This window comes from Oncorhynchus keta, chromosome 9 (assembly GCF_023373465.1).
Source record: "Oncorhynchus keta strain PuntledgeMale-10-30-2019 chromosome 9, Oket_V2, whole genome shotgun sequence".
Classification (NCBI taxonomy): Eukaryota; Metazoa; Chordata; class Actinopteri; order Salmoniformes; family Salmonidae; genus Oncorhynchus; species Oncorhynchus keta.
In genome coordinates this window covers 10,966,280-10,990,168 of record NC_068429.1, presented here as the reverse complement: position 1 = coordinate 10,990,168, position 23,889 = coordinate 10,966,280, and the positions used below count along the sequence as shown (strand labels likewise).

Sequence of the window (23,889 nt, the reverse complement as noted above, 5' to 3'; positions counted from 1 at the left end):
TCAGGGTGTTAACCAGTTGTGTTCTGCCTGTTAGATCAGGGTGTTAACCAGTCGTGTTCTGCCTGTTATATCAGGGTGTTAACCAGTTGTGTTCTGCCTGTTGTTATATCAGGGTGTTAACCAGTTGTGTTCTGCCTGTTGTTATATCAGGGTGTTGACCAGTCGTGTTCTGCCTGTTATATCAGGGTGTTAACCAGTCGTGTTCTGCCTGTTGTTATATCAGGGTGTTAACCAGTCGTGTTCTGCCTGTTGTTATATCAGGGTGTTAACCAGTCGTGTTCTGCCTGTTGTTATATCAGGGTGTTAACCAGTCGTGTTCTGCCTGTTAGATCAGGGTGTTAACCAGTTGTGTTCTGCCTGTTGTTATATCAGGGTGTTAACCAGTCGTGTTCTGCCTGTTAGATCAGGGTGTTAACCAGTTGTGTTCTGCCTGTTATATCAGGGTGTTAACCAGTTGTGTTCTGCCTGTTAGATCAGGGTGTTAACCAGTCGTGTTCTGCCTGTTAGATCAGGGTGTTAACCAGTTGTGTTCTGCCTGTTGTTATATCAGGGTGTTAACTAGTTGTGTTCTGCCTGTTGTTATATCAGGGTGTTGACCAGTCGTGTTCTGCCTGTTATATCAGGGTGTTAACCAGTCGTGTTCTGCCTGTTGTTATATCAGGGTGTTAACCAGTTGTGTTCTGCCTGTTGTTATATCAGGGTGTTAACCAGTCGTGTTCTGCCTGTTAGACCAGGGTGTTGACCAGTCGTGTTCTGCCTGTTATATCAGGGTGTTAACCAGTCGTGTTCTGCCTGTTGTTATATCAGGGTGTTAACCAGTCGTGTTCTGCCTGTTGTTATATCAGGGTGTTAACCAGTCGTGTTCTGCCTGTTGTTATATCAGGGTGTTAACCAGTTGTGTTTCTGCCTGTTAGATCAGGGTGTTAACCAGTTGTGTTCTGCCTGTTGTTATATCAGGGTGTTAACCAGTCGTGTTCTGCCTGTTAGATCAGGGTGTTAACCAGTTGTGTTCTGCCTGTTATATCAGGGTGTTAACCAGTTGTGTTCTGCCTGTTAGATCAGGGTGTTAACCAGTCGTGTTCTGCCTGTTATATCAGGGTGTTAACCAGTTGTGTTCTGCCTGTTGTTATATCAGGGTGTTAACCAGTTGTGTTCTGCCTGTTGTTATATCAGGGTGTTAACCAGTCGTGTTCTGCCTGTTGTTATATCAGGGTGTTAACCAGTCGTGTTCTGCCTGTTGTTATATCAGGGTGTTAACCAGTCGTGTTCTGCCTGTTGTTATATCAGGGTGTTAACCAGTCGTGTTCTGCCTGTTGTTATATCAGGGTGTTAACCAGTCGTGTTCTGCCTGTTGTTATATCAGGGTGTTAACCAGTCGTGTTCTGCCTGTTGTTATATCAGGGTGTTAACCAGTCGTGTTTCTGCCTGTTGTTATATCAGGGTGTTAACCAGTTGTGTTTCTGCCTGTTGTTATATCAGGGTGTTAACCAGTTGTGTTTCTGCCTGTTGTTATATCAGGGTGTTAACCAGTCGTGTTTCTGCCTGTTGTTACATCAGGGTGTTAACCAGTCGTGTTCTGCCTGTTGTTACATCAGGGTGTTAACCAGTCGTGTTCTGCCTGTTGTTACATCAGGGTGTTAACCAGTCGTGTTCTGCCTGTTGTTACATCAGGGTGTTAACCAGTCGTGTTCTGCCTGTTAGACCAGGGTGTTAACCAGTCGTGTTCTGCCTGTTGTTACATCAGGGTGTTAACCAGTCGTGTTCTGCCTGTTAGACCAGGGTGTTAACCAGTCGTGTTCTGCCTGTTGTTACATCAGGGTGTTAACCAGTCGTGTTCTGCCTGTTGTTACATCAGGGTGTTAACCAGTCGTGTTCTGCCTGTTGTTACATCAGGGTGTTAACCAGTCGTGTTCTGCCTGTTGTTACATCAGGGTGTTAACCAGTCGTGTTCTGCCTGTTGTTACATCAGGGTGTTAACCAGTCGTGTTCTGCCTGTTAGATCAGGGTGTTAACTAGTCGTGTTCTGCCTGTTAGATCAGGGTGTTAACTAGTCGTGTTCTGCCTGTTAGATCAGGGTGTTAACCAGTCGTGTTCTGCCTGTTAGATCAGGGTGTTTGTAAGTCGCTCTGGACAAGAGCGTCTGCTAAATGACTTAAATGTAAATGTTAACTAGTCGTGTTCTGCCTGTTAGATCAGGGTGTTAACCAGTTGTGTTCTGCCTGTTGTTAGATCAGGGTGTTAATCAGTGGTGTTCTGTCTATTAGATCATTGCTGCCCAGGAGGAAATGCTGAGGAAGGAGAGGGAGTTGGACGAGGCCAGAAAGAAGCTGGCCACCATCCGACAGCAGCAGTACAAGTTCCTGCCCTCCGAGCTCAGGGAGGACGGGCAGGAGCAGTGATGAAACGTGTACACACACACACACATATGCATATACAGCGAAGACAAATCCGATGTTCAGGGGCTACATCCCCAGGCTATATTAGAGCAAAGAGGAAAACGAAGAGGTATTATGCTTGAAGAGGAGCAATATTAGGGTGAGATAATTAAAGGGGTAAAAGGTGAAAGCTGTATTAGGATGTTTATTTTAAGTGTATTTTTTTTCTTAGATTTATTTGTCACGTTCAAGAGCGTTAGAGTGCCACTGGTTTTGTTTTTGGATAATGCTATAAAAAAAATCTATATATATGCATCCAAGTCTTTGAGGTAATCCTTGATAGTTTGTGATTTAAATGAGCGTTTAGGTCCTGTTCACTGCCGATTCACCGTTTTGATTAAATTCACATCCTCCTGCCAATAACTGATATTTGCCTTTACACTAGCATGCCATTATTTTAGTGAGCACAAGAACCATCTGTTTGCCGGTGTCTGTTTTCTGTTTGTTTTTTTTGGATTAGAAAAATGCAGTCACCAAAAGGTGGGCTTACAGCGAGTACATGTTGAGACCCCACTTGACTGACCAATGATTTCAACTGGCCAGGGTGAATGGTAAGAGACGGTCGGTCGGTCACCGTACAACACAGAGCTCAGCTACTGTGGCTTTGGTCAGATCCCAAAGAAGACATCGTTTAACAAGAATGTGTGTTGTCTTTTTATTTCAACCAATGAAATGTACCTGTATTTTGTTGCAATTTGGACCAGAGGTGCAATGATTTACTTTGCGATTAAACAATTCATAGAGAGAAAACACATATTTTTTTCTTTTTAAGAGAAATAAATGCTATGAAATGTGTTACAAATGGTATCTTCTATTACATTTATATGTTAATAAAGTATATGTGAGTATTTGTTTGTGTCATCATATGAACTTTTGGACCTGATATTCTCTGTGTTTGAAGCTCATAAAGCCATACTTTGCTTTCTTCAGGACATTGTTTTGAATCATGAATGGCTGTTCCTTCGGGTGCTATTGAGTGGTTAAAATCTTTATCAGATGTTGACTGTGTAATATGCATCTAATAGCCAACTGTAACCAGTAGATCTTTAGAAACAAATTTAGATATGTATTTTGGGGTAATTTCTCTTGTCGCAGTACAATCCTATGATGGCCATTGTATGCAAAGGATAATGTGTCCAGTGTTGTTGTTATTGACCATCATGTACCCTGAATTGCCAGCCTATTTCACATTGTCAGAGGCCTCCTTGTAACCTAACCTTCTTTCAACATATCAATGAGTCAAAAAGTGCCTGCTATATGTATTTTACAACCAATTGTATTTAACTGTTAACGTTTTCTCATCTTCAAGTGCACTTATCCATTTGTTTAACTTAACAACACTTCATATAAATCCACTCTTTTACAAACATTTGTTTTCTCTTTTCTCTTAATCAAAATAGTTGGATAGAAAACAACTGTTAAGTTGCCTATGTGTTGATTACAAACATATCGGGAAAGCCTAACTTGAGTGTTTTTTTCTTTTCATTTTCTAATTGTTTTGTTGACCTTTCTGATTTTGATACTATATACATGTATTAACAGTGCTATGGGATCACCATCTCAATAGTATTGTAAAAGAGATTTATGGTCAATAAAGCTGGTTTTCCCTGAGAAGTTATTTTATTTATCTTTTATTAAACATTAAAATGTTGAATAAGTCACTTTATCAATGCTTCATATCATATGACCTGCTATGCTGATATTCAGACAAATTAACATGAGTAAAATAGACGCGCCATTGTGAACGAATTCTAGTCGCATCAAGTCTACCGTAGCCTGGTCAGTCACATACATTTCCCCTTGGTTCCATACTGTACCTTGTCGTTTGTCACCGGTCATTCTTCACCAAAGACAAACTTCGTCCCCAGGTGGCTGCTGCTAACCGGCACCGACTACCCTCAGTCTTGGCAACATAACTTTTGACTGTTGTTACAACTTATTTTCCCCTCTTTGAAATACCATTAGAAACAACCCATGCCCTAACAGACTTTTATCAATGAACAAGCCTAGTTCAGGCGACCAAACTAAGACGACACTGGCTGTAGTGTCGTCAAGGGTGCAAATTTTATTAAATGTGGACATAAATGAACCCATGAAGAGGAAGAGCGCATGAAGGCTATAACTTTTACATGCGCTGGTTAAAACGATGCCTAATTGCGTCCCCCAGTGCGCTCGGTTAGAGAACGGCAAATACAGGGGAAACGAAATACACCCAAGTATACCTATTAAAGATGGCCAACCTTTTCATTACATGGTGTGGGCACCTATATCCCTGTGTCTACAGATATATTTAGGTCCAATATCATACCACAGACATTCGAACATTATATGAAATCGGAGCCTCCCAAAAATGGACAAAATCTGTGCGCTTAATTCCTACCCAACGCGTTGAACGAATCACAGGCGCGCGACGTCACTCTAGCTCGGGCGTGATTTATCTGAACTTTCCAAAAAAAGTATTGGGCTCTGGACAGAATTACATCCTCCCATCCTCCCTTACCTAATCCAGACTAGCTTTGTCTCATCACTCGGCTCGAGGTGCTGCTTCTGTGAACTTCAGTCCTCTGTCCTCTGTGTGGCTCGTGCGCGTCCGTCGAGAGAACCAACTCTGAACCCTTTTCGCCTGTTATTAGGAGAGAAAAAACAACAGTAACTATGGAAGCCATCAAGAAGAAAATGCAAATGTTGAAACTGGATAAGGAGAATGCTATTGATCGGGCAGAGCAAGCAGAAGGAGACAAAAAGGGGGCAGAGGACAAATGCAAACAGGTATGGGAATATAACTAACTGAACAAGAGGGCATTCCCTGCCTTTTCATTGCTTGAAGGGAGAGGGGCAACTGTATCTAATGTCAATAGAAATAGATTTTACTCTCATTTATTCAATTGAATGATTATACTGATCCTCTATCTGTCAACCATGAAGTGGGTTGGTCTTATGTCATCCACATATGGTAATCCATGTACAATCTATTCTACAATATACAATAAACATAATGTAAAAACTCAGTCAGTGATTTTATTACTTGGGTGAGCACATCAAATATTTACTATATTTCAAATATGAAGTTTCTACCCTGCAACACATGGTAAGACAGATGTCCAATGTCTATGTGGAAGATAGGTAAGTGTTTGTTCTAAGTATCCTCTTGTGAAGTTATCCATGAAGCTACTACAGACTTTTGCAACTACAAATAATAAATGTCCTTATAGTCTCTTCAATGGTGTTTCATGGGTACAGCAGGCCGATCGGAGTGAAGTTGATTAGATAGATGAACAGATCCCACAGAACGGCCCAGCCAGTTTGAGGTTATTACGGGCAGTGTTCAATTCCCTGAGTCAAAGCACATTGATGAAGGGGGCACAAGCTGACTTAAGGAGGTACAGTGTGAATTAGTGTTTCATTTTTAAGTATAAACTGGGTGGTTCGAGCCCTGAATGCTGATTAGCTGACAGCCGTGGTATATTTAAGCAATAAGGCCAGAGGGGGTGTGGTATATGGCCAATATACCACGGCTAAGGGCTGTTCTTATGTATGACGCAATTCGTAGTGCCTGGACACAGCCCTTCGCCGTGGTATATTGGCCATATACCACAAACCCCCGAAGTACCTTATTGCTATTATAAACTGGTTACCAATGTAATTAGAGCAGTAAAAATAAATGTTTTGTCATACCCGTGGTATACGGTCTGATATTACACGGCTGTCAGCCAAACAGACCGTATACTACGGGTATGACAAAACATTTATTTTTACTGCTCTAATTACGTTGGTAACCAGTTTATAATAGCAATAAGGCAACTCGGGGGTTTGTGGTATATGGCCAATATACCACAGCTAAGGACTGTATCCAGGCACTACGTGTTGCATCGTGCCTAAGAACAGCCATTAGCTGTGGTATATTGGCCATATACCACACCCCCTCAGGCCTTATTGCTTAAGTATCAAACCCAAATTGTCAGTATTGACCCAATCAGGGAGCTTGAGAATACCAGTCTTCCCAATGATCGTATGTCCAGTGTCATCTCTCATTTGTTATAATTTAACCATTGAAGATGGTCAGATTCTGTATTATACAAGTGTTAGCTAGACCTTCAACAAATAGACACAATTTGAGGTATTTTGAGTTTTAATCCTCTCACATCCTACAATCCACTTCCGCCACTTTTCTGTTGGAAAATCAAGACCGGCATGGAATGACAGAAGACAAGACTCTCCAGTCGTCATTTTGGATCCAATCCCCTCTCAGAATCAGTTACATCATGGCCCGAGCTTTTCATGGTCTCCCTCTCAGTCTGTCTATGATGACCACTTCTCATTATGTTGACATTATGGCTCCATAGCAGCTTAGCCCTTCTCCCAGTTTCATTCTGTTTTCTGCCTTTGGACGTAGGCTACTCCCTACCATCCCCCATGGGAACAAGAAAACCATCTTTCTGCTTTGTCTTGAGCATTTGGAAGTAAATTATCGAACGCATATGCACCTTCAGAGCCACGGCATTTTAAAAAAATCATCCCTACCTACACAACTTGTCAGATTTGGCAACAACTGAATGTGTAGCTGTACCTGGATCTGGTCAAGAGACGATGCACCATCTCATTCTAGTGTACCTCATTTTTACTGCTATGAAGCTGCTTCCTACCTTAGCTGCCTCAAGAATCCAGATTTATGATGGAGATTTGGAATGGATCCTCTTCCTGAACAGAATATAGCTTGAGCTTATATGGACATGTATAGTACTGAACCAAATTGCTTCTGGTCACTTTAGACTTGACTAATATTACTCATTATGTTATGTGAGTCCTCTCTTTCCGTTTAGTTCCCAAGTAACGAAAGCCACCAGTGGCTTAGAATGGAATGGAAATGGACCCCCCTCCCCCATTTGTCCTTGAACATTTGTCCCCCCCCCCCCAGTGTGTATTTGTGATACCATGGAGAACATTTGCTTCCATGGCGGTGAATAACTAATGGTCTAATCGCTTCAGCTTTTGTTGGCGTCTAAATTTTCCATTCTACTCATCTGTCATGTTTAATTGACGTGGTCAGCTAGAACCAAATGGAGCCTCTCTATAAATAGGAGTCTTCCCTCACTAGTATTTGATCGCAGAAGACCACACCTTGGGCTATTCTGATTCCAGCACCCACATTTCTCTTTGGAGCAGCCTTGGCGGTGGCATGTCTATTGGAATTGTTGTTCAACAAAGAAAAAGAGGATCAAGGCTGGACCCAAAATAACATGAAAGAGCAGCAGGCCTGGGATCAGAATGCCCCCCTCACATAGCTGGAGCCCAAAAGACCGCTGTAATCTGTCAGATGTAATAAAAGAATGACATTCATCACAAGGACATAGTGTTCACGGTTCACACACTGCCGCTGTCATTCACATTCACAATGGGCTTTTCTCGGTTAGAGGGGATCTTTTCTAGCGACGATCCTAACGACATGACGCTTCTTTGGTTGTAGCCTAGACATTTTTAACACTCGTCAGGAAGATTTTTTAAAAATTGCATTGGGAAAAATAGCAAGAACTTTGATATGATGCGGTGAACAAGGGACCTGCCAAAACAAGCAACCCTCCTACAGGTACATTCAACTCTCAACAGCTTCAGTCTATGACCAGGGCACCATTCCTCTCTATTTACTTTACATGACCTTTACCATAAACAGTAGTAGCAGAGAGTCGCTATCGTCACAAGAATACAATTAATAGGTGTCTGCTTTTACGAGGCTGCGGAGGGAGCTATGTCCCGGCTGCCAGGCTTGTGGATAATGCACAGGGGTTTATTTGATGCCCGTTGAAAGGGGAGACTGAGGGAACATCACCAGCTGCAGCCCCAGTCACTCAGAAACTGTCTGGTCACAAATTCCACCCTATTCCCTACATAGTGCACTACTTTTGGTGGGCACTGGTGAAAGGAAGTGCACTATGTAGGGAAAATGGTGGCATTTGGAAAACAACCTATGACTCTGGAGGGACACTATGACAGCTTTCCCTTTATAAGTCTGTCCTCATGCCTGGCCCAACCTGCCCTGACAGTCAGCCTCGGGCAGTGCTCTGTTATACCCAGACACATCGACTGGAGGATAGAGTATAACCTTCAACAGGACAGTTCTTGTACCGCTAACTCAATCTATATACCGTATGGGTCCCACTTCAAACTAAAAAGGATTTAGCTTTTAAGGCATACTGACGCCTTCATAAACCCTTCATAAACCCTTTATAAACTCTTCATAAACCCTTCATAAACCCTTTATAAACTCTTCATAAATCCTTCATAAACCCTTCATAAAACCTACATAAACCCTTCATAAACCCTACATAAGCCCTTCACAAGTAAATGATATGCTAAATGCGGCATCAAGGACCATGCCATATTAAGCGTCATATATATAAGGAGCTGTTATATCTTTATGCAGTAGGACTTTGTTTATGAATGATTTGTGAAGCATCTATATAGTGCTTATGGAGACTTTGTGAATGCTCTTTAGAGTAGGTTTGATATGAATCGGTCATTTATCTTATTGAATCAGTTATGTATCTTATTGAATCTGTCATTTATCTTATTGAATCAGTTATGTATCTTATTGAATCTGTCATTTATCTTATTGAATCGGTTATGTATCTTATTGAATCGGTTATGTATATTATTGTATATGACTCCCCTGACATTATTGTGTGTGTGTGTGTGTGTGTGTGTGTGTGGGTGTGTGTGTGTGTGTGTGGGTGTGGGTGTGTGTGTGTGGGTGTGCGTGTGGGTGTCTTCTAGCTGGAAGAAGAGTTGCTGGCCCTGCAGAAGAAGCTGAAGGGAGTGGAGGATGAGTTGGATAAATACTCAGAGTCACTGAAGGATGCCCAGGAGAAGCTGGAGCAGGCTGAGAAGAAGGCCACAGACGTGAGTGACACTGGGTACCACTATGGGGTCACTATGACCATGGTGACGTCAAAGCACGGCACACACACACGCACACAGACACACACCATTGAGGCATGTACATACGCACACCCCAGTTACAGGTATGGGTGACATGGTCGTGCTTTTAGGCAATGTATCACTGCAGTACAAAGACGAGCAACTGACTCCAGAGACTACTGCATAATTCCCTCCTCTTTGTTGATTTTCACTGGTCATTTAGATAATAATATGTCAGAATATGTTATGGCTAATGCATTTCCCCTACTAAATTATTGTCATAAATTCACCTATAAAATCAAACACTTCATTGGGATTAAATTTCATTTAGGATTGTATTTCATCAAGGATGCCAAGATCCTCCAGCCATATAGTTTTCACAATTTCACCATTGCTGCCTGTCATTAAAGCACACTTGTAATGTTATACTATGTAAAAGTATACACAGCTAAATGTGTCGTCAAGTCATCAATTAGCAGGCTGTCAGGCTCCAAGTCCCGTTGTCTCCCCCTGGTGGGACAAACCTGCACTGCACAGTGTGGGCAGTATGCTTCTGTCAAATCTCCCAGGTTTTGTCCCAATTATCTCACCTTCCTCCCAATGTGAGCGCTTGTTCACTTGCCCTTGCTGATTTGAATGGAAATTACTAATATGAGAAATATGGTGTAAACTCCTACCAGCCCACATGCCTCCACCAGAGGAAATATTGTTGGGACGCACCTCAAGTTCCATCCTCTCCGGCCATGCCCATCAACATCTGAAAACCCTACTCTTCAAAGAGGATTTTACATAATCCCACAGCGCCCCCTCCCTCGTCACGAGAATATTTGGCTGGTGTACGCAGTCCAATTCAGATCATTTGACAATTATTTGGCGTATATGATACCCATCTGATCTTTTCCCTAATGTGTCAACAGAAATAACAAAAAAACATGGAATCTGATCTTTTGACTTCCAATTTACACCACCTCCATATGTGGATCTGAATCCTGATACAATTCTGTCTGGATGCTCAGATCGGATTATTTTGCTCTGGAATGTTTTATTTTTGCACACGCCATGCCGTTACCATGTCAACTACCCCAAAATTTAAGGGAACAGTGACAGGAAATGAACATTGTATCTGTGTACTACTTCACATGCTACATCAATATGAATGCACTAATCTGATATGGGCCAGTTGGAACCCCACTGATCAAGCGACCTTGCTTGTTGACAGCTGCGGCGGGGAAAGTGCCGAACCTCGACCTGTATCACATTTTGCAAACACAGCATAAAGCTTGTCAGCACCTTGGAGTGAATGCAGGGAATGATTTGGTTTGAGTTTCTTTGATTGCCATATTCTCTGGTCCGCACTTTGTCTGACTCCGGTCAAATACAGGTCAACATGGTGTCAGAACGGTTCACAGAAACCGTATAATATAGTACGCTACTGGAAACCTTTAGGCCGGACTAGCAGTGGTAGTAAACTATAAGTAAACCTTCAGTTGCTGGTATAACTTTTTTGTCATCATTTGTACTGTACCTTAAGACAGGACAATGTTTTTTCTAAATGATGTCTCATAGCCTTTCTTATGATTATATGATCTGGTATACGCATTCAAGTTACCTTATATATTGTTGTTTTATATGTCATCATGGGCCTTGAGTAGGGGAAAAAAGGGATCCGAAAGGGTTCTTTGGCTGTCCCCATAGGAGTATCATTTTTGGCTCAACATAGAACCATTTTTGGTTCCAGGTAGAACCCTTTTGGGTTCCATCTAGAACCCTCTGTGGAAAGGGTTTTACATGGAACCAAAATGATTCTATCTGGAACCAAATAGGGTTCTTCCAAAGGTTATCCTAAGAGTGTAGCAAGACAACCTGTAACCCAGAGAAGGCAGCCACCCTAACAACCCAATTCTGAATTCTTTTGATTCATATCCAATCTTTTTTTCTGACTGTCCACACTCAGTTTTATATGTGACCCATATCAGATGTGTGCATTCACATTGATGTAGCATCTGAAGTAGTACACAGATGCGATGCTCATTTCCTGTCACTGTTCCTTTAAATTTTGGTGTAGTTGACATTGTAACGGCATGGCATGTGCAAAATGGAAACATTCCAGAGCAAAATAAATCTGATCTGAGCATCCAGACAGAATTGTATCAGGATTGAGATCCACATATGGAGGTGGTGTAAATTGGAAGTCAAAAGATCAGATTCCATGTTTTTTTGTTATTTCTGTTTACACATTAGGGAAAAGATCAGATGGTTATCTGATATGCCAAATAATTGTCAAAAGATCTGAATTAGGCTGCCTGTGTAAACACAGTCAAATATTCTCATGAGGAGGGGGTGCGCTGTGGAATTATTTAAGACTATGGGCTCCCAAGTGGCGCAACGGTCTAAGGCACTGCATCTCAGTGTAAGGAGTGTCACTGCAGTCCCTTGTTTGTATCCAGGCTGCATCACAACCGGCTGTGATTGGGAGCCCCATGGGGGAGTCCCACTCGGCCCAGTTTCGTCCGAGTTTGGCCGGGGTAGGCTATCATTGTAAATAAGAATTTGTTCTTAACTGACTTGCCAAGTTATATAAAGGTTAAATATATATATTTTTTTAATCATCTTTGAAGAGTAGGGTTTTCGGAAGATGGGCAGGGAGAAGAGCTTGGACTGGGTTGAGCGGGAGCTCAAGAGACCAGAGGTGGCAGAACGGAGTACTTGGGTTGGGTTGGGGTGGAGAGTTTGAGCAGAGCCTGAAGGTAGGGGCAATTCCTCTTGCTGCTCCGTAGGCAAGTACCATGGTCTTGTAGCGGATGCGAGCTTCGATTGGAAAGAGGGAAGAAGAAAGGTAGTTGAGCATAATCCACATAGCAATGATAGGAGAGACAATGTGAGGATATATGACGGAGCCGAGTGACTTGGTGTATAGAGAGAAGAGAGGGTCTAGAACCGAGCTCTGGGGGACACCAGTAGTGAGAGTACGTGGTGCAGACACAGATCCTCTCCAAGTCACCTGGTAGGAGCGGTGAGTCCCTCAGCCACGGAGCAGGAGGGGATGGCCGAGCAGGTCGGGAGGAAAGAGGACAGTGCGAGTGCGGAAATGGAGGATAGTAGGGTCAAAGAGGAATCAGTAGACGGGAGGGAGAAGTGTTTAGAGATGATAGAGGAGGAGAGAGTAGTGGGAGAGAGCAACGATTGTGACGGCGCATTACCATCTGGGTAGGGCCTGAGTGGTTAGGGTTGGAGGAAAGGGACAGAAAAGGAAACAAAGTAGTGATCAGAGACCTGAAGGTGGGTTGCCGTGAGATTAGTAGACAAACAGCCTCTAGTAAAGATTAGGTCAAGCGTATTGCCTGTCTTGTGAGTGGGAGGGAACTGGGAAAGGAAGAGGTCAAAAGAGGCAAGGAGGGGAAAGAAAGAGTTGGAAAGAAATTAATCAAAGGCAGATGTCGGGAGGTTGAAGTCACCTAGTACACCCAGCATGTGTCAAGCTCTTTAAGGAACTCTCTAAGGGCACCTGGTGAGCTATAGATGACAACAATGTTGAGCTTCAGTGAACAAGTGACAGTGACAGCAGTGAGTTCAAATGAGGAGATGGACAGGTGTGTGAGGGAGAAAAGAGATTATCTCCATTTAGGAGAAATGAGCAGCCAGCCCTATGCCACCACCGCGACGACCAAATCCTCTCAGAGTATGAGAGAAAATGTTATCAGATGAAGAGACAGCAGCTGGGGTAGCAGTGTTCTCTGGGGTGATCCATGTTTCCGGAAGGGCCAAAAAGAGACCAGGAATTCCACATAGGTTGTGTGTGCAGGGTAAACTAAATCAGAATGGTTGCAGCCAAGGGGTGGGGAGCATCTGTAAAGCCTACGGGAGTGGAACGAAATGGGATAGACAAACACACACATAGTTGCTAAAGCTACAAAATAACAAATGAGATCATCTAAAAAATAACTAGGTAAGATACTCAATTGAGAGAGTGGCGTGTAAGCAATAGCTGGGACCAGGCTAATTTCAACTCTGTACAGTACAGTTATGCTTCAGAGTTCCAATTCCGTTTCATGTCCATATAAGGACTGTGGCTGTCAGCATTCTAGACTACCTGTTCTCAAAATCCTTCCTAAAAACACAGTTTATAATTTCCTGATGTTCCGACCACCTCCTCTTCCCGCTGATGTTCCACCCCTCCTGACCACCTCCTCTTCCCGCTGATGTTCCACCCCTCCTGACCACCTCCTCTTCCCGCTGATGTTCCACCCTCCTGACCACCTCCTCCTCCCGCTGATGTTCCACCCCTCCTGACCACCTCCTCCTCCCGCTGATGTTCCACCCCTCCTGACCACCTCCTCTTCCCGCTGATGTTCCACCCCTCCTGACCACCTCCTCTTCCCGCTGATGTTCCACCCCTCCTGACCACCTCCTCTTCCCGCTGATGTTCCACCCCTCCTGATCACCTCCTCTTCCCGCTGATGTTCCACCCCTCCTGACCACCTCCTCTTCCCGCTGATGTTCCACCCCTCCTGACCACCTCCTCTTCCCGCTGATGTTCCACCCCTCCTGACCACCTCCTCTTCCCGCTGATGTTCCACCCCTCCTGATCACCTCCTCTTCCCGCTGATGTTCCACCCCTCCTGATCACCTCCTCTTCCCGCTGATGTTCCACCCCTCCTGACCACCTCCTCTTCCCGCTGATGTTCCACCCCTCCTGACCACCTCCTCTTCCCGCTGATGTTCCACCCCTCCTGACCACCTCCTCTTCCCGCTGATGTTCCACCCCTCCTGACCACCTCCTCTTCCCGCTGATGTTCCACCCCTCCTGACCACCTCCTCTTCCCGCTGATGTTCCACCCCTCCCGACCGCCGCGTCTTCCCGCTCCATCATCACGTCACCGTGATGATGTCACCAGAGTTGTAACCGTGCCAATAGAGGACAGTCACCAATAGTTGTCACACTGATTGATCTATTTAAAGACTGTGGCTATACCTGATGAGAGAGATGATTAGTTAATTTTCAGGCTTACTCGTGATAGAAACCTGATAGACACTACCAGTTTTAAATATGTTAAGTTTAGTTATTTATACCTAATTATTTTCAATAACTGAGTCGGGACGTTGGCAAACCCAATGACCCATGTAGCCTATTGGTATATCCCACTGATTATGCCACATATTTAAACACACAGAAATTACAACTTAGTAATTATGATACTTGTGAAAATCTTAAGCATGCGTGACATTAGACATCTCATTTTCAAAACCTTTAACTTCCTTTAACATTATAATGTTAAATGATACCAAAGAAGGAAAAGAATTGAAAGAATGCAGTCTTGTTTATAGTGAAGTGAAGTCATGCTTTCCAGTTCATGCTCACAGCTTCACAATTAGTCTATTTTTCAGACTGTTTGGACAAAGCTCTCTCTCGCTCTCTCTCTCTCCCTCCCTCTGTCTCTCTCTCTCTCTTTATCTCTCTCTCTTTCTCTCTCTGTCTCTCTCTCTGTCTCTCTCTCTCTCTCTCCCTCTCTCTCTCTCTCTCTCTGTCTGGACAGGTTTAAAGAGTCAGACCTCTTGTCAACTAAATGGTATTACATAAACACACAATGGTTACACTCAAATAACTTATAACATGATAAATTACAGATAAATGCATAAAACTAAAAACCATAGGTACTTTTCTGAGGCTACCATCAACAGCAGTATTGCTTTGAATTAGGATAATTCTGCAATAATCTACCACACACAAGTAAATAATTACAAGATCACCATTAAGTAGCTTGTCCTATTAAAACCCTTTCATGGAGAAAAAACAGATACATAATCTGAAAATAATTGAAGACAAAACAGTAGGTAGCTACTAAAGTACACAGTTTAGGTCTCAAACCGTGAAACAAATAAATCCTGTTCATTCATATACTGTTATTCTAGATGAATATGTTTAAATAATGGTTAGTAGGCTACAGTTCAACACTTTTTAAGAATATTAACTGACCCCCAGTCACAAGTAAATCTAAAGCCCATTGCTCCCGAGTAGCGCAGTGGTCTAAGGCACTGCATCTCAGTGCTAAAGGTGTCACTAGACACCCTGGTTCGATTCCAGGCTGTATCCCAACCGGCCCATAGAGTGGCGTACAATTGGCCCGGGTTTGGCCGGGGGTAGGCCGTCATTGTGAATAAGAATGTGTTCTTAACTGACTTGCCTAGTTAAATAAAACATGTTAAATATACACAAATAACTTTTGTGTATATATTCATACAGTGAATAGATTTACAGAAGCTCAGAAATGTGAGCGCAAATAATATTGATGTAGGATTGGCAAACAGAAAGCCTTTTCTTTATTTTGAATAATATAATATTAATGTTATTATTTAGCTTTATATTTTTTTTAAGTGCATTGAGCCAGTTGATTATAAATGTATATGTGTATGCCATGCCACCTAGGTTACAATAACTAAGTAGAAGCTCATTCATCAACGTCTCTCTTCAGCAAGTCTACTTGCTACACCTGTTTTCTCCTGTGCGACCTATACCGTATGCTCAGCTCTACACACAGATCTCTCACAAAGTTGAGGATCTGTTTGAGAGGTTATCTTTTTACCCTTATTGACCAGGCTTAAGAGTTAAGGTTAGGGTTAAGTTTAGGAGGTAGGTTAAAGGGTTAAGGTTAGCTAAACGTTTTACGGTAAGGGTTTTGGGAAGGGCTAGCTAGCATGCTAAGTAGTTACAAAGTAGCGTGGTGAGATTTGAACTCGCAAGCACTGGGTTGCAAGACGTTTGCGTTTTACCTTCGTTTTTGACTTAAGTAACTGTCTGTAACCATACCAAATGTAACGTGTCATACTAACTTGAGTGTCCTGGGTTTACTATATTACGTCTAGTCTTATGAGATCAGGGTACATTAGGGGGTTCTTCAGGGGTACTCCAGGCAGAGCAACATTCAGTTGGTGGTGGTACAGTAACCGAAAAAGGTTGGGAATCAAATCGTATTTGTCGCATGCGCCGAATACAACAGGTGTAAACCTTACCGTGACATTCTTGACATATGCATTGACATACAGCATTGAGACACACGTGCTTTATTTCAATAGAACACAACGAGATGCACAGCAAAATAAAATGCTGCTCTTCAAAACTTTTTTTTTTAATGCTGCTATTCCTTTAAACTGCGGCGGACCTGTGACATCATCTGAAAGATAAGAGAGGAGGCGGAGAAAATAATGTAGTAACTTTGTACCCTAGCTACTGAATTGTGATAACACATTAGCAGGCAGGAGACTGCAAGCATGTCGCTGAATTAACTAAATCGTTTAGGCTTGCAAATGGATACAAGTGGCACAAAATAGCTATATTGTAGACTATCACTGGGCCGTCGCTACTACAAGCCGCGTGACTCATCAATCAAGGTGCCCTGTAGCGCTCTAGGCAACGTCGCGTTTATAGCAGCTTTGTCTATTGAATATTAGTGTTACATAGATAGTTGCAATGGCTGGAATAACATCTATTGAAGCCGTGAAAAGGAAAATTCAGACATTGCAGCAACAAGCTGATGATGCGGAGGAGCGTGCCGAAACGCTCCAGAGAGAGGTTGATGCGGAGAGACAGGCCAGAGAGCGGGTAAGAGACGCCTAGAATAAACCGATTAATCCGAGTTGGAGCCTATGATCACCATTTATAGGGGAGCATGGATGCAGTCCACAAAGTAATTGCTTACACACGGAATATAATTACCTAATATCGCAAAGTCTATCTTTTGCTGGTACAGAGGGAGCTGAAAATGTGGAGTGTTTTACGGTTTGTGCATTTGGCAAGTTTACAGCCGTAGGTGCAGCCCGGTCAGCGTACTCTAGTAAATTACTCCATGTTTTAGCTTACTCATGGTCACATTCCCAGAGAGAGCCACGTAAGGTTAATGCCAGTTAAAGCAGACTGGCTCTTGGCAAATTGTTACTTCAAAACGTTTTATATGCCAGAGTAGACTCTCATATGAACTCAATACTTCACTAAAACTGGATTTAAACACATTACATTGAATTTAAAGATGCCCTATAAAGGAGACTGTAACTTGATATCTGTCCCTCTATAGCCTGCTGACTTAAGTTACTACTTATCATACTCTATTATTCATCTTCTATTCAGTTTGGATGTGGACAGTGGCAGTCCCTCAAAATGGAGGGTGGGTGTTGGCCATTATGTATGCATGGAAGTTGCTCTCTTGATGGCCTACGAAGCAGTATTATTGATGTGCTGTTTTCCCATAGCAAGCAGGCTTGACCTTGATATGGTCTTTATTCCATCAGATGCTGTACAGAGTTAGTTTCTGGTGAGCCATGATGCTAATGGACATGCATTGTAATGCCTACACTGGAGCATAAGCTGGCTGTTGAGCTTGCTGCCCTTGCATGAGCGCACCTCAGTAGGCTAATTTGTTTATCGCCCACCTTTCACAAGGGTATTGGGCTGTCAAGGGAATTACGTTGTGCAGAGCATGCATACATACAGGGAAGTGGCTGCACGCTAGCTGATAATGTTTGGCTGAAATGAGCCCTTAACAAAATAGCGTAGTCCTCAATGTATTATTTTATCTTTCTAGTTTGTACCTGAAAGACATCCAGTGTTCATTCAACTGTTTCCACATAATTAGATATAAACCTCACTTGAACACTAATTGATGACTGGTTGTTAAATTGTACAAATCAAATGAGCCAGTGTGCCGTAGGGAGCAGAAGGGATGAGGGCAGCTTTTATTGAGCAGGTCTCTCTTCCTGACTCCACTCCCTGTCTAGCCAGAGTCCCTGTCTAGCCAGAGTCGCTGTCTGTATTTCTCGCTGTCTCATCTCTGGCAGTTGAGCAGGTTAATCATTTTCTGACCAGAGTTTTAGCTGAGAGAGAATGGCCTTGGGTCCATTCAGTCAGCCCAAAGTCACTCTACCATTAAATGAGCAGTTCACTATTTTACAATATCTTGTTAGGTGGTGCCTCACCCTGAAAGAAGCCTATGAGTAATCCAAAGTTCGGTTATCTTTAAACAGCCACTACAGTTTTCAGCTAACTTTAAAAAATAAAATATATATATATATATATATATATATATATATATATATATATATAAAATATTAATAATAATAATAATCCTGGCCCATAGATGGTTCCTTACCTTGAAAGTAGTCATGTTTTAAAATAGTAAACTACTCCTTTAACAGAGCAACTGGACCTCAACCTTTCTGCTTACCATGATGGGAATATGACTATCATTAATGTAAACAGCTTTGAAGTGCAATCATACACACAGGGAATTTAGGAAATATTTCAGTAAGGGGCCAGGTTCACCCAGGGGGAGGAACACTGACTGTCAATCATACTACAATATGGCTTTGGGCCCAGGCCAGAAATATAAAAATTGCCCAACAAAAGAGCAAGCTTATTGTTCCTGTTCTGTCCCATTGCCAAACAATCTACACTGAGAACGTGTTGGATCTCTCTGAAATGGTAATCTCTTAACAGTTTGCCTGGCACGAGTGCCACATATCAATTATTTGACTAAACCGAGCCAAATTAAGTGTGGTATTAACCGGTCTAAGTGAAAGGCTCTGGAATGTTTTCAATGTCACAGATGGCATTCCACAGCTTCCCCGACGAAGGCCCGGCAGAATGGGAACAGATTTCTGGGATTTGGCTGAGGGGGGGGGCCTAATTAGCTGTCTTCTGCTGCTGGGGGGGACAACAGACAATGGCTCTTTTGTTTTGGCGTTAACTCCGCCTGTATCCCCCAGCGGGAACTTTAAGAATGCTGGAATGTGGTGCTCTCTCCATCCAATCATCTGTCATCATCATCATCTACTCATGGACTCGCTGCCTGATCAGCCCCCCACCTGCTTCATCAAGTCTATGGAGAGTTGCTGCCTTGTGGAAATGGACTGTTCTACTGATATCTATGAGTCTAATGTAGTTCACATGCTGCTGCTTGTTTTCTACGTTTACAGCTACCCTTTGTTAGGCCAACAGTCTGTTATTAGAAAGCCTACAATTTCTTTATTTTTATTTTTTCACCTTTATTTAACCAGGTAGGCTAGTTGAGAACAAGTTCTCATTTACAACTGCGACCTGGCTAAGATAAAGCATAGCAGTGTGAACAGACAACAACACAGAGTTACACATGGAGTAAACAATTAACAAGTCAATAACACAGTAGGAAAAAAAGAGTCTATATACATTGTGTGCAAAAGGCATGAGGAGGTAGGCGAATAATTAAAATTTTCCAGATTAACACTGGAGTGATAAATGATCAGATGGTCATGTACAGGTACAGGTAGAGATATTGGTGTGCAAAAGAGCAGAAAAGTAAATAAATATAAACAGTATGGGGATGAGGTAGGTCAAATTGGGTGGGCTATTTACCGATAGACTATGTACAGCTGCAGCGATCGATTAGCTGCTCAGATAGCAGATGTTTGAAGTTGGTGAGGGAGATAAGTCTCCAACTTCAGCGATTTATTTATTTTTTTATTTTTTTTCCATTTTTTTTTTTTCAATTCGTTCCAGTCACAGGCAGCAGAGAATATTAGTGTTACACATTTTTTACCACAAGACAAAAGGTAGAGCCCAAAAGGACCCATTTGAGGTATCAAAAGGTGCAGAGTTTGTTTTTTCCTCCAGGAAGGCCAATGTGACAGTACCAACAAACGTTGGTTCAGGGGTAAATAGAAGCTCAAAGGGCCCCTAACTGGACAAATAAACCTTTGGCACTGTCATTACTTTCCCTTGTGACATAAGGGAACACATTCCTCCTCCCACTGCCTCAATGCTGGGATTGTTTGCGTTTGTCATTAACTGTGGTATGATGCCACTTCACTTCCCCATAGAGCAATGAGAAGGCCTCTGCTAATCCAAAGAACCACGGTCATTCTGTGTCAAGAAGGTTCTTTTCTAAATGCTTTCAATGTTTTGAAAAGAAGGTTCTAAAGAAAAGAATGTATAGACAGTCAACAAAGGTGTTGATCAGTATCCATAGTATTTCAATGGTGAAAACTAGGGACACCTGAGAAAAATGTACGCTTGATGGATGAACCCAAGGGCATATTGAAGGTGGTTATTCTTTACGATATGGAACTTGGATATGGTTGCTTGCACTGCAATGATTTGATAAATCTGTAAGCCTACCACATGTAACCTAGTAACCATATCCCAGATTAGTTTCCTTCCTCCCTGGCAGCTCAGTTTGGGTGATACACCAACCAGGCTAAGAAAATTATCCAATGTGGAATAAATGGGGGCAGTTGGCAACCCAGCACATTATTGTGGCTGACTGAGTGTTTTCTCTCCCCCCACCAGGCAGAGGCAGAGGTGGCTTCCCTAAACAGACGTATCCAGCTGGTAGAGGAGGAGTTGGACAGGGCCCAGGAGAGACTGGCCACTGCGCTGCAGAAGCTGGAGGAGGCCGAGAAGGCTGCAGACGAGAGTGAGAGGTGGGACTTCCGTCTCCTGTTTTAGGTTGTGTATCCGATGCATGCCAAATGTTACAACACCTGGATAGGTATTTTACGTGTCCGCTAACCACATCATATGTTCTAGCAATCTGATGCCCGACTGCACAGTTAATGACGTGGCATGCAACCATTGGTTGATGCATGCAACGTCTGAGCAGGGGAGCATCACCATAGTTCAGCCATTCTGCTCTAGAGCAGGGTTCCCAAGTTCTTTCAGAATAGGAATTGTGGAAGGAATGACTTCTCTCTGTCCTGTTGCCTGTGGTGTCCCCCAGAGGAATGGTGATGGAGAACAGGGTTGGAGATGCAGGTACATATTATAGCTAACCCTGTGGTGTTGTTTCTCCAGAGGAATGAAGGTGATAGAGAACAGGGCGTCAAAGGACGAGGAGAAGATGGAGATCCAGGAGATGCAGCTAAAGGAGGCCAAGCACATTGCTGAGGAGGCCGACAGGAAGTACGAGGAGGTGGGTGTCCTTCTGCCCTAAAGTATCGTTGTGTTCCAGGGCGTCTTTTTTTTAAAGGTTGCTATATCATGTTTACTATAGTTTCTGAGACGTTACCTTTGACACACAGTGCGACCTGGAACGTGCCCATTGACTAAAGCCAGACTACTGTAGAGCCATGTCAGACGCTGGAATCTACCACTTTTCATAATTTTGTAGCCCCTTAAACTTGTTAATCAACATTTGATTTGATTTAAGATTGTTTGGAAAATGGAAGCTGTTGTGTTCCTTTGATGGTAGCGTTAACACCTGTGGTGTTTCTCTATAACAGTACAGACATACACCCACACTGCATACCCCTTTCTCCTCTGTAGCATCAGTTTAGCCTGCTACATGTCAGATCAAAGGAGGCCTCTCTGTGGAGGCCCCCCATCCGTACCTCTGCCTAGGCTTCATTATCCTAACATGACAAGATGCATTTCCAAGTATTCTATCAGGTCTTGAACATACCTTTGGTCTTTTGCTTCCCCCGATATATTTTATTTTCAATGCCTGTATGTGTTCTGTGGAAAACTCATAATTTCTACAGTCAAGTTGTAGATTTCAGCATAACCCCACACTCTTTGGCTGTTTCCCAGGCTCTTGGACTAAAAAGCAAGATCGATCTCTGTTGAATGTGATTTTTGTCCAGGATTAGGCTTAATCTGGCTCCTGGAATCCGGCCACATAGTGTAGAGCTAAATTTAGCTTGCTTAGCTAAGGTCATACACAGGTACCATGGTATAGGGTGATGTTTACCCTAGATGCTGATCCTGGGCCAGTTCAGCATTTTCCCCACTAATGGTTAATGTTAGGATTGGGGAAGGGGAAGCTGATCCTAGATCTGTACCTAGGCGGAACTGATTAGCAGTTTAGCCTGTAGCATATGTTGATTGCTCATGGCCTGTGGCTTAGACCTGGAGGTCACATGAGTCCACATCCCAGAGGATTACACTGACAAAGTAGCCGTCTTATGGATTTATACAGACTGAGACCTGTCATTGACCGCTCTCCCTCGATCTCTCTCACTAACACTCAGCCAGTCTAGTGCTCTTCCCCACTGAGGGCACCAGCTGCACCCTGGGAGCTGGCCACACATTTGATCATGGGGGTTGTAGACCTGCCACTTCTGGTACACAGTATATAGGCCTACGGTATGTTGGTTCATCCTATGGGGGTCATAGGATTACGGTATGTTGGTTCATCCTATGGGGGTCATAGGATTACGGTATGTTGGTTCATCCTATGGGGGTCATAGGATTACGGTATGTTGGTTCATCCTATGGGGGTTATAGGCCTACGGTATGTTGGTTCATCCTATGGGGGTTATAGGCCTACGGTATGTTGGTTCATCCTATGGGGGTCATAGGATTACGGTATGTTGGTTCATCCTATGGGGGTTATAGGCCTACGGTATGTTGGTTCATCCTATGGGGGTCATAGGATTACGGTATGTTGGTTCATCCTATGGGGGTCATAGGATTACGGTATGTTGGTTCATCCTATGGGGGTCATAGGATTACGGTATGTTGGTTCATCCTATGGGGGTTATAGGCATTTTATCTCTTCTTTTTTTTGCTCTTTTTTAAACCCACCGCTACCACCCCTCATCGTAAGATATTTTTATTTAATGATTTCTCTTCAATTCCTAAATTAAATCTCTTGGGTTTTTCCCTCCCTCTTCATTTTGTTTTTGACTATTGAATGTACTGGTCAATACAGAATTTAGTTTGATGTGTTTTGATGCTTGTGCCAGCTTGAAGGTCTGTTTCTGCACGTTCTTCGTGCCACCATCTCTGTTCAGATGTTGCATGGGAATAGTTTTGTGTGTATTGGAAGTGTTTGGCCTGTGTACTTTAATGTGTGTTTTGTATGACTACAGGTGGCCCGTAAGCTGGTGATCCTTGAGGGTGACCTTGAGCGCTCTGAGGAGCGTGCTGAGGTGGCTGAGGCGTAAGTTACCCTCCTTCATTGCTGACACACAAATGGCACCGTATTCCCTTTTTATAGTGCACTACTTTTGACCCGGTCCCATAGGGCTCTGGTCAAAAGTAGTGCACTATATAGAGAATAGGTTGCCAATATCCATGTCTTAGTCCCTATTCTCCACCCTTTTCTAGAAGTGTGAACTTGCACACTTCCCGTCAGGGATTTAACAGCAAATGATTGATGAAAGCATTGGCTGGAGTGAGTTTTCACCTTTTTAAAGTTCATCCAATCAAGTGTACGCTTTGGGAGAAGGGTGGCGAATCAAAACGCAGTGCTGGACATCGCACTTAAGAACTTCCTCGTATTTCAGTTCCATTGAAATGTGCTTGTTTAGGCAAATGTGGTGTTTTAATGTGAATGACATGTCGATGGTTCATCAGTAGACTTTACTAGCCCCATCACTTATTTACTTGAGCACATTTGGGAATGAATGCATATATTTTTATCAAGGCGTGTCGCACCTAACCATCTAATGCATTTTGAAATATACATTGATGAGGCCTCTCCTGAAAAATGGTTAATATTAATTTGACTTGTTGCATGTAATTAATAAAACTACCCATGTTTGGATGGCAACTGAAACAAGCTAATGACCTCCGTGG

The 23,889-nt window shown here is 43.0% G+C and overlaps 2 protein-coding genes across 11 annotated transcripts in view; both read left to right on the top strand.

The window, feature by feature from the left end:
* Positions 1-4,049, top strand: part of tln1 (talin 1) — a 174,657-nt gene extending 170,608 nt beyond the window's left edge. For all 3 annotated transcript variants that reach the window (XM_052525129.1, XM_052525130.1, XM_052525131.1), the window contains one exon: positions 2,265-4,049. In XM_052525129.1, the coding sequence (XP_052381089.1) occupies positions 2,265-2,399 (135 nt within the window). In that variant the 3' untranslated portion in view covers positions 2,400-4,049. The remainder of the gene's footprint in view (positions 1-2,264) is intronic.
* Positions 4,050-4,902: 853 nt separating this feature from the next.
* Positions 4,903-23,889, top strand: part of tpm2 (tropomyosin 2 (beta)) — a 31,194-nt gene continuing 12,207 nt past the window's right edge. For 4 of the 8 annotated variants that reach the window (XM_035757806.2, XM_035757808.2, XM_035757805.2 and 1 more), the window contains exons 1-4: positions 16,573-16,944; positions 20,659-20,792; positions 21,163-21,280; positions 23,181-23,251. In XM_035757806.2, the coding sequence (XP_035613699.1) occupies positions 16,813-16,944; positions 20,659-20,792; positions 21,163-21,280; positions 23,181-23,251 (455 nt within the window). In that variant the 5' untranslated portion in view covers positions 16,573-16,812. Of the gene's footprint in view, positions 5,205-9,203; positions 9,330-16,572; positions 16,945-20,658; positions 20,793-21,162; positions 21,281-23,180; positions 23,252-23,889 lie in introns of those variants that run through there. The other 4 variants (XM_035757803.2, XM_035757802.2, XM_035757801.2 and 1 more) reach the window with 4 other exon arrangements.